We start from the raw sequence: 10,177 nt of genomic DNA on the forward strand, positions 1-10,177 counted from the left end.
CAACATCTAGCCATAAATAAACAACGGTGCGTATGGGTAATATTGGTTATTCGTGGTCGGGTGGCAGTGGCTGGGACTTGGCTGGCGAAATAAAAGTAATAATAAGGCTGCATGGCTGCCAAAAAGATGGCAAAGTGCGATATACCCGAAAGATGATCATCATCTGAGAGAAAAGACAGCAGCAGTAAAAAGAAATAAAGCAATTTGGGGCTACTTGGACCAATTCAAAGGCAGAGAAAAAGATCATTTCAATTAAAAACTTAACAAACAAAAATTTGGAAATAAACAAATATTAAGAGAAAAAAATCTTAGAAATTATAATAGTGATTTATACATATTTAATCTATGATTTCTGAGCTTCCTAATAAATCTATTAATATTATTAAAGTTATATAATAATAATAAAATTTAAATTCTTCAGGCAAATAACTTCCTTTTTAAGCTTCTCCCAGTGCCTTTGGAGATCTCCATTTTGGAGAGTGTGCATCCTGCTACCGCCTGGTGCTTGTCATTGAGTAATCTATCGACAGGTTGGCCATTTAGCCACTGCAGAGTGCTCTGTGTCTGTGTTTGTGTTTGGTGAGAATTAGCATAAAAACGCAATTTTTGAATATTAATGTGCAGAGCGCGGGGCAGCGACATCTCCGCTCGATTGCGTGTGCTCCGCTGGTGAGGATCGTTCGGTTTGGTTCCTGCCACTTGGCTTACACCAAGTCCCAGCTCTGCTCTAATCAGATTCCCCTGCCTCGATAACGACGCCTCGAGTCGGACTTTGGCCAGGAGAAGGCGCTATCCGATTCCCTGGGGCATCTCTCTCTCTCTCCCGGCACGCAGAGCTCCTCCAGAACTCCAGAGATTGGCATTGCGGAGGAGCATGAGAAATGTTTGCTCTGGTTTATCTTGGGAATGCATCGAAAATGTTGCGTAATATGGGAAGCTGGCATAAAAAAGGGAAAGAGAACTACAACTGTCAGAATTTCGAGCATTGCAAGAGGCTAGGATTATAGTTGAGATATTGGTAAAGCATTTTATTTTATTTATTTTAAAATATTTTAGTTTAATTATTGAATAATAATTAATAAAGGAATATTTTTAGAGGTGAAGACAGCTTACAGTTTACGTATTCTCTTACCTAAGAGGTGCCTCACCAGGTCGTTTAATATCCCTAAAATCCGACTTATTTTTACTGCTAAATTCTTAAAAAATTAATCTTAAAAGTACAAAAAATTTACATGTTTTTGGGATGGAGATATATAGTCTTAACAATGTTTTTAGAGCCCTAAAAACACGAACTTATATTTGACACTAAATTTTATAAGGATTACTGGCGACATCTGGTTTTGGTTTTTCGAAACTACATTGCCAGTTTTACCTCCCAATTCAGTGGTGGCGCCACTCAGGAAAAGTAAAAAAAAAATTAAACTTAAATTTCTAAATATTTCTTATTAAATTAAATGTATAAAATTTGGGAAATTATTAAAAAAAAAATTTTAAATAATATTAACCTTTTTTTCCACAGTTTTTTTTTTAATTCCATTAAAAATGTTTTATTAATATAATTTTTCATTTATTTATTTAGTTTTAATAAATTCTTTTTTTTTTTTATTTTTTATTACTTAAAATTACTCTTCATTCTTGTTTATAAAGTTTTCAGTCACTATTTATAACTCATCTTAAGAAAACCCCATCAGTAAGTCCCTTTCCCTCCCTTGAAATAACCAGAAAAAATCATGCAATCATAACAAAGCGCGTAGAAACACAAGTTCAACAAACCCAAAGCTAAACAAAACGAGTTTCTTAAAAGTGCATGTGAGTATATCAATATTACTCACACTTAACTCACACTCACACTTGGAAGCATTTCACAATTGAAGGGCAAAGCGACGTCATAAACCGAAAAAAAAAAAAAAACCAAAGAGGGGAAGTAGTGCATTGACATTGATGGGGGGTAATTTCGGAAACTGGGTCACCATCGTCACTTTCACAATGAACGCGTTAAATTGCAGTGACATTGAGACAGAGAAGCTCACCCTCTGTCTCAACCGCAGACCTCGCCTCCCCCTAACCCACAATGAGCTCAAGTTCAGCCGGCTAAAATAATGACGTAGTTGCTCTGTCAAGTTGCGAAAATCAAGAGAGCGAGGGAATCATCGCCGGCAGCAGACAGAGTGCAGTGAATCACATTCGTCGATATGGAATGTGTGTGTTTTCAGTCACGAACGCCGGCAAAGTGGTGGAGCAACCTCTCTCTGGGGAGCTTCTACTTGCCTCTCCGTTTTCCCAAGGGATCCTCTGGGTGCCTCTTTTCTTTCCACTCGATCCCCTCAGATATTCTCATACTTTACTACAGTGCAAGCGATGAGGATGCTTTGTTTATTAGCATACAAAAAATTGATTTAATTTAGGTCACCAAGTGTGAAATTAAAATACACTGGACAAATTATTACACACCTTAAATTAATATAAATATTTTGGTTAATAAAAAGTATCTTTCTTATAATTTATTAACAATCTGAAACGGGTTTATTGCTAAAAGAATACAAAATTATATTTTACAAAATTATAGAATTCACTTGAAAATATAATAACTTACAACTTGGTACTTCTAAGCTAAAATGTATCTATATTTCAAAATGTATTTATGAGTTATAGTGTTTGTCCCTTATAGTAATCTTTATCTATGTTGTAAATGAATAATCATATTATAGTTTGTAATTACCCATTAAAGTCAGTCTTATATCATTGCCTACAGTCTTTATTTTCAGTGAACCCAACAATAAAGATTAGTAGGGAAAATCTTTTTAAGTAATATGTAAATCTCAAAATATTCTAAGCTATTTTGTTTCAGTGTTTCTGTTCACACAAATCCACTGGCAGCTTAGTGTAGGGTATTTCCTTAGGCGTCATGAGGTATTACCCGACCATCTGTTGGCCTGCAGCCTCCGTTGCAGCCGCCTGACTGGGCAGTTGGCCAAAATTAGCCCCTATGCCAGCCAGACATCTTCCTCCACGTACCAAAAGATACTATGTGAATATGTATCTATATGTTATATGTGCGTGATCTTGGGCACGTGTCTTCCCTTGCCCCAGCTGCTGTCACGGGGCTCAAATAAACAACCACCAGCAGTTGGAAAATAGAAACAAATTCGGAAGTACAGATGAAAGTAATTTAAGCCACAGGGAATTGCAAATGGGGAATTACAGGCCAGCTAAAAGTTCGATAACAAGCTCCTCGCTCCAGCTCCAGACTCTCGGAAAATCAAGTCGAATAACCCGAAAACGTGCCGGCTATAAATATAGGGGAAAACGTACAAAAAAAAAGAAAACCAGCAGCAACAAAAGGTCACCTTGACTAACTTGGCTGAATGGAGCCGAAAACTCTGGAGAGCAGAGAGCTCGAGCGGGAGAGAAGAGAGCAATGCTCGCTCACTTTCACAATGCCTCCCAGGCCGTTTCGTCATTCATCCTGGCGCAGCAGCTGCGACGCTGGCCGCGGCAGCGGAAACAGCTGCCTACACTCAGCGAAATAGTTTACTGGGAATGGTATGCAATTGAAAAATTAAAATATATAAGAAAGCGTGTATGACCTCTAAACAAAATTTAATTAAAATAAAAATAAAAAAAAAATGTATATAATATAGAAAATTTTAATTACAAAAATGTATTTTATTACAAAAAATCGATAATTTTTGTATTCTTATTGATTAAACTGTCTCATCCTTAGATCCTACAACATATCCTGCATTTTTGTTTGTTTTTAAGTATCTTACTACAGTTTTTCTCCCAGTGCATGGGCCTGAGGAGGAAATAGAAAGAGAGGTAATGAGTGAAAGAGCAACTGCGGAGGCTACAAAATCCAGCGGCGGCGGCAGCTAAATTCCAAAGCAGCCGTGTGGAGTGCAAACAGTTCGCAACGAACCCGCAAACAGAACGGAACGTCGACGACCTCAACATACAAGAGGCGCCAAAAATAAAATCCAGTGAGAAAAGTGAATTTAAACAAAACCAACCAAATACCAAAAAGTAAGCAGAATCTAAAGAGAAATAATTTCTTAGTGACTTTAGTTTTCAAAGGGTTTTTTTTTCACCCTTGAGCCTGGCTCAGTTCCTGGCTCATCAAAGTGCATTCAACTTTTAACGGTCAAGTGCAAGTCCGAAATACGAATTCCAACCGAAACCAACACCTCGCCCTTGGCCTTCCGCACGGGTACCGTTATTGGGGTGTACTCTGGTGGGAGGCAAAGTGGCTGCCAATTGGGCGTACTTTCACTTTCGTTTTCATTGAGAGCATGCGCCAGGCCCAAAACAGCTGTTTGTGGCTGCTCTTTGGGATTGTTTTTGACGGGGGTGACGTCGTCGTCATTCTCAGTCCCCCCAGTAAAGTGGAACAACCGCATTTGACTTTGAGAGAAGGTCATTTGACTAGGCCCAATTTAACGTGGCTAGTTTTAGCAGCTTGCAACAGGTGCAAAATATTGTAATTTAAGTTTGGAATTTGGATATTAATAAGGTTGCAGGTGGTCATTAAGATTTAAAGATTTAATTAGCCAAGTTGTAGTTATGAGAAAATAAGTTAAAATTAGCTAAGAAATATTTCAAGCATTGTTTTTAATTGAAAAATATGTTTCAGGTTTTAAAAAAATAATTAGTTTCAATTTAAGTGTGGAAAACAAAAGAACATAAATATTTTAAACAGAGTTAAGTTGTTTAAGAAAACAGCATTTCCGGGTTTTTGCTTGAAAAGTATAAATTTATGATTATATTGCTTCGCTTCTTTCACTTTTATAAAGAAAATCATGTTGTTTTGAGTTCTAAGTAATTTATTTGTATTATTTATTTATAAATAAATATTTTTATAAAGTCATTTGTTATTGGATTTTTATAAAGAAAAAGAGTTCTTCTTTAAATTCTTAAAAATTTTCAGCTATAATTATTTTTTTATATGTTATTTTTTCCCTATATTATTTTATTTATTTCCAATACCTATATGTGATTTCCCAGTAAAAATAAACTGTGCTCGCTCAGCCATAAATCATTGTGTATTGTTGATATCTTCGTGACATTTCTCTGACACCGCGAAACTCATCGAAAAACCTCTCTAGTTTTTTCTACCGCACCCATAATATTCTTGAGAACTCACAAGTGCAATCGTATTTCAAGCTAGGAAAACACTCAGACTGAAGCAGATTCTAATTAAAAACGTGCCACATGTTTATATAAATATTTTCCCACTGATAACAGTCGCCGCTTCAATATGCACTCTTAATCGCCGGCAATCTAATCGTAACCCTATGTATTGCAAACATTGGCAACAAACTCAACTTTGGCCCGAACCCCTACACTCTTCCTAGTCCGAGATAAGGCTTAGGTCTACGTCATGGTGATATATATATATATGTATACTGCAAGCATAACACAGTCATCGGTTAATAATCAAATTCCTCAACATGAGAAACACCCAGTAATTGGATTTGTGAAATTGCCTTAATGGTTTCTCTGATAAGATTGCGTAGGCAGGCAGTAGCCCCCAAAATCAGTAATAAAGCGATTTTCGTGGGGATTAATTTCAGAAGGTTTCGAATTTATTGCATTGATAAGAGTCCCTCCCTTTGGGCCAAAATTTGATTTGATTTATCATAGAAGATAATGGAAGAAGAGGCCTCTAATTGAACACGAGTGAATATCATGAATGTCACAAGTTTGTGGCTCTATGAATTGCTATATAAAAGAGCAAAAAGCAGCATTAGTTAATTTTTTCGGCAATGTTTTCGGTTCGGTCCGGTTGCGTGTTGTGGCGATGTCGCTTTTTTCTCATTAATACGACCTTCGTGAAGGTTAAAGAACGCCAACTAAACTGTATGTCTCTGTGTGTGTTTTAAGGGGAAGAGAAAACTGTCTTCCTCAAAACGAATAAAAGAAAAAATTGTGATGTTTTGGTTAATAAAATTAGCCGGTTAATGTGAGATGCACGTGATGGTAATGAATAAAAGACTTTTAATAAAGGAAAATTGTTTGGGAAATTAAGCAAAAAATACTAACCATTTTATAAAGTTTAATAAATATAAATAAAATATTAAATAAAGAAATATAAAAAACAAACAACTCAAGTTAATTCTTTTAAAAAATATTTTTAACAAATATTTCTTTATCCCTCCCCCAGCAATGGCCGCCATTAAGGATAGTCTGTTGGCCCAAGTTGCCGAGGTCCTGCCCAGCTCTGGGCATAAGGTCACCGTGGTGGGCATCGGCCAGGTGGGCATGGCCAGCGCCTTCAGCATTCTGGCCCAGAATGTCTCCAAGGAGGTGTGCCTCATCGATGTCTGCGCTGACAAGCTGCAGGGCGAGCTGATGGATCTGCAGCATGGCTCCAACTTCCTGAAGAATCCCCAGATCACGGCCAGCACTGACTTTGCTGCCTCGGCCAATTCGAGGCTGTGCATTGTGACTGCTGGAGTGCGTCAAAAGGAGGGCGAGTCCCGCCTGTCCCTGGTGCAGCGCAACACCGATATCCTTAAGAACATTATCCCCAAGCTGGTGGAGGTAGGTCTAGTTTACTTTTTAAATTAACAATTAATTAATAATTTAAATTACCCTTACAGTACAGTCCCGATACCATCTTGCTGATGGTCTCCAACCCCGTGGACATCATGACCTATGTGGCCTGGAAGTTGTCCGGCCTGCCCAAGAACCGTGTCATTGGCAGCGGCACCAACCTAGACTCGTCCCGCTTCCGTTTCCTCATGTCCCAGCGTCTGGGCGTGGCTCCCACCTCCTGCCACGGCTGGATCATTGGCGAACACGGCGACAGCTCTGTGCCCGTGTGGTCTGGCGTGAACATTGCCGGCGTGCGCCTGCGTGAGCTGAACCCCACCCTGGGCACTGGTGAGGATCCAGAAAAGTGGAACGAGCTCCACAAGCAGGTGGTGGACTCTGCCTACGAGGTGATCAAGCTAAAGGGTTATACCTCCTGGGCCATTGGCCTGAGCACTGCCTCCCTGGCCTCGGCCATCTTGCGCAACACGAGCAGCGTGGCTGCCGTTTCTACCTCCGTTTTGGTGAGTTTGTATTTTATATATTTAAAATTAGAATTAAAATCTTAAAAATTCCGAATTACTTTAAAATGTTTTAAAATATTTAAAAATATATTTTGTTATATTTTATTTATGATTACCCTTCTTTTTATTCCAGGGAGAGCACGGCATTGACAAGGATGTGTTCCTCTCGCTGCCCTGCATTCTGAACGCCAACGGCGTCACCTCCGTGGTGAAGCAGATCCTCACTGCCACCGAGATCGAGCAGCTGCAGAAATCGGCCAACATCATGGCCGATGTCCAGGCCGGACTCAAGTTCTAAGAGAAAACTAAACAACACCATTCACACTTCAGGAGTAAACGGGAAAAACCAAACACAACACAAAACCACAGAGCAGAATGCTATATTTAGTCTAATTTTGGAGCTCTGAAGAGATGCCTCACCAAGTATTTCTGACTACCAATGTTTATTTTTAGTACACACCTCTCAATTTATTTATTATTTTTATGGATTAGCTTTTGTGTGTGTTCGCACAGAAATAAACTGTTTAAAATTTAAGTTTAACTCGAAAAGATGTTCTTATTTGGTGGTTTCTTTACTTAACTTTTGAGTTTCTTTGTTGATTTTAATTATTCTTTTGGTGTACTTTCTCTTTTAAACACAATCTGTACCACTTAAGGAACGTAATTTTAAGGCCACTCTTGAGAAATTCCCCTGCGAAAATGATCAGAGTCAGACAACAACCGCCGCTACCTCATTAGCGTAAATATTGCATCGTGAACCGATACGAGTTCTAGTCAAATTTACAGCCCTAACTTATAAACGAAATATTCATTTAGTGGAAAATATACATTTTAATGAATAAAGTTTAAGCACCTAGTTGTCTTTCGAGCACAAATCACAAATCACTCAAAAAAAACTGCGATTAATTGACGGAAAAAAGAACTGAATGAAGCTGGCAAGTATTTCCATATTGAGGCACGATCGGTTTGAGATCGAGTATCTATAGCCGTCAGTCTGGCCAGATATGCGCCATTATCTGGCTGCTCTTTCGGGGCTGAAGATAGATTTTTTTTGGGGCGGAACAGCAGACAATGACCAGACAGGGTAGAGACGTGCTGCAAGAAGCGCAAAAAAAGCAACTGAAATCGAAAACCTCAACTGCCAGATAAGAGAGTCTCGGTTAGGGTGATAAAACCAGACTATATAAGAGCCCAGCTCTTGGGTTTTCAATACGAGAAAGCTTAAGTCGCCATGCAGAAGAGCACAGTTGGGTTTATAGTGGTCACAGTCTGCCTGATCTGCCCATCTTGGGCAGCTGCTTCAGGGGAGGATAAATCCCCAAAATCCCTGAGCATAGATGGAGTTCAAAAACAAAATCTGAAGCTACTGACCGAGCAGCTTAATCGCGGCTGGCGGGCTTTCTGTAAGTTAAAAATTATCTAAAAAATACTTCAAATTATCTTACCACATTTTACCCTCTCAGGTGACGCCCCTGTGGACGAGGGTGTTATGTCCCTCTTCCAGGGCATCAATCCCAGCGATGCCCGCCTCCATGTGATGACAATTACCAATCAAAGCGTTGAGCTGCCCATCAAGTCCATATCCCAGATTAAGGACTTTGATATCAGTCCGGAACGCAAGACCCTTGTCTATGTGAATGCCTTTCACACCGCCGATAGCTACTTCAGTGTCCAGGAGCACTTGACCCTGCTCCAGAATAGCCGCCGGGATCTCAATGTCATTGTGGTGGACTTTGCCAAGGATGTGGCCCAACTGTACTATGCAGTTCGTCATCATCTCTCCGTCGATGGTTACTTTGTTTACAAGCTCGTTAGAGCTCTATTGGATGCAGGCATATCGGCTCAGGACATTACCCTGGCAGGACACTCGGTGGGTGCCAATATAGCCGCTTTGGGCGCCAAACTTTTTGTCAAGGAAACCAAACAGTTAGTGGGACAACTGATAGCCATAGATCCAGCCACAATGTGTCGCACCACTGACATTCTGGTGAAGCAGGGAGTGGCCGCCAGAGTGGTTACGATCCATGGCGAGGGCGATGTCTTTGGTGTGAGGGTGCCGCTGGGTCACATTGATATTTATCCCAATGGTATAGGATACTTTCCCAGGAGGAAACTCCAGCCTGGCTGTGAGTCCAAGGTCTGCAGTCACATGTATCCCTTTGTGCTCTTCATGGAGGTGAGAAGTTTTGGGATTTTTGAAGAATTTGTTATTATATTTCTTGATTTATTTCTAGGCTCTTATCGAGGGCGTCATGATCCCGGCCACCAAATGCGATAGTTGGGCCAAGTTCCGGCAGGGCGACTGCAATTACCAGAATACCATCAATATAGGTCTTGTATACCCAGCCACAGCCAAGGGTCTGTACTTTTGTCTGACACAACCCAATCCTCCTTTCACCTACATGGAGCATGGTCTTCGGTATAAAACTAGACGTCCTGAGAAGTCTTCCAAATCCTCTTAGATTCTTGTATTAAGTTGTGTAAATTGTAGTTTTTAGTTAAATTATTAAAGTATTTTTAGTTAACAAAATTAAACTGGGTTTTCTTTGGAGGTAAATTATATGGAAAGCCTGAAACTATGCTTTGTTTGTGATATTTTGGGTTGTACAAATATAGCCAGACTTTTGGAATGAGGTAACATCATGGCACTAAAGCGTTAAATTGCTTGATTTAATTTAAGTATTGTGTGAAATTTTATTTAATTTTGAACTTAAAGGTTTTTTTAATAAACTTATTAACTGATTTTTATAGATTTTACAAAAATATTCATTATCTGATTTTTATTATATTTTTAATTCTCTTATTTTTGTAGAAACCTCTCTCTTTCCGTTGGCTAATCTCTGGCTTAAACCCCAAAACCGAAACAGCTGATTAATCTCATCGAAGCCCATTCTTTTTTATAGCTTTAAGAGAGCGAAGAAAGCCAAAGAGAGGCTACAGACTCTTTGTAGCTTACAAAGGCTTAGTAAAAGGGGGGAGCTTATAAATATAGATTATACTTGTTATTTAATTTTAAATATTATAAGACTTATTTGATTTTAGCCATTATATGATAAGAATAAACCAGAAGAACTATAGAGTTAACATATATTTTATTTAATTATAAAATATCCCCCTTTGCC

General features: G+C 39.0%; 2 protein-coding genes across 2 annotated transcripts; both read left to right on the forward strand.

Moving 5' to 3' along the window:
- Positions 1-3,871: 3,871 nt before the first annotated feature.
- Ldh (Lactate dehydrogenase) lies at positions 3,872-7,596 on the forward strand. Its single transcript, XM_017162464.3, has 4 exons — positions 3,872-4,023; positions 6,161-6,540; positions 6,600-7,055; positions 7,189-7,596. Exons 2-4 carry the CDS (start codon positions 6,163-6,165, stop codon positions 7,351-7,353), a joined length of 999 nt encoding a protein of 332 aa, XP_017017953.1. The 5' UTR covers positions 3,872-4,023; positions 6,161-6,162; the 3' UTR covers positions 7,354-7,596.
- Positions 7,597-8,283: 687 nt separating this feature from the next.
- LOC108071606 (phospholipase A1 member A) lies at positions 8,284-9,548 on the forward strand. The gene is made up of 3 exons (XM_017162388.2): positions 8,284-8,458; positions 8,519-9,231; positions 9,290-9,548. Exons 1-3 carry the CDS (start codon positions 8,287-8,289, stop codon positions 9,515-9,517), a joined length of 1,113 nt encoding a protein of 370 aa, XP_017017877.1. The 5' UTR covers positions 8,284-8,286; the 3' UTR covers positions 9,518-9,548.
- The last annotated feature ends 629 nt before the right edge of the window (positions 9,549-10,177 follow it).

This window comes from Drosophila kikkawai, chromosome 3L (genome assembly GCF_030179895.1).
Source record: "Drosophila kikkawai strain 14028-0561.14 chromosome 3L, DkikHiC1v2, whole genome shotgun sequence".
Classification (NCBI taxonomy): Eukaryota; Metazoa; Arthropoda; class Insecta; order Diptera; family Drosophilidae; genus Drosophila; species Drosophila kikkawai.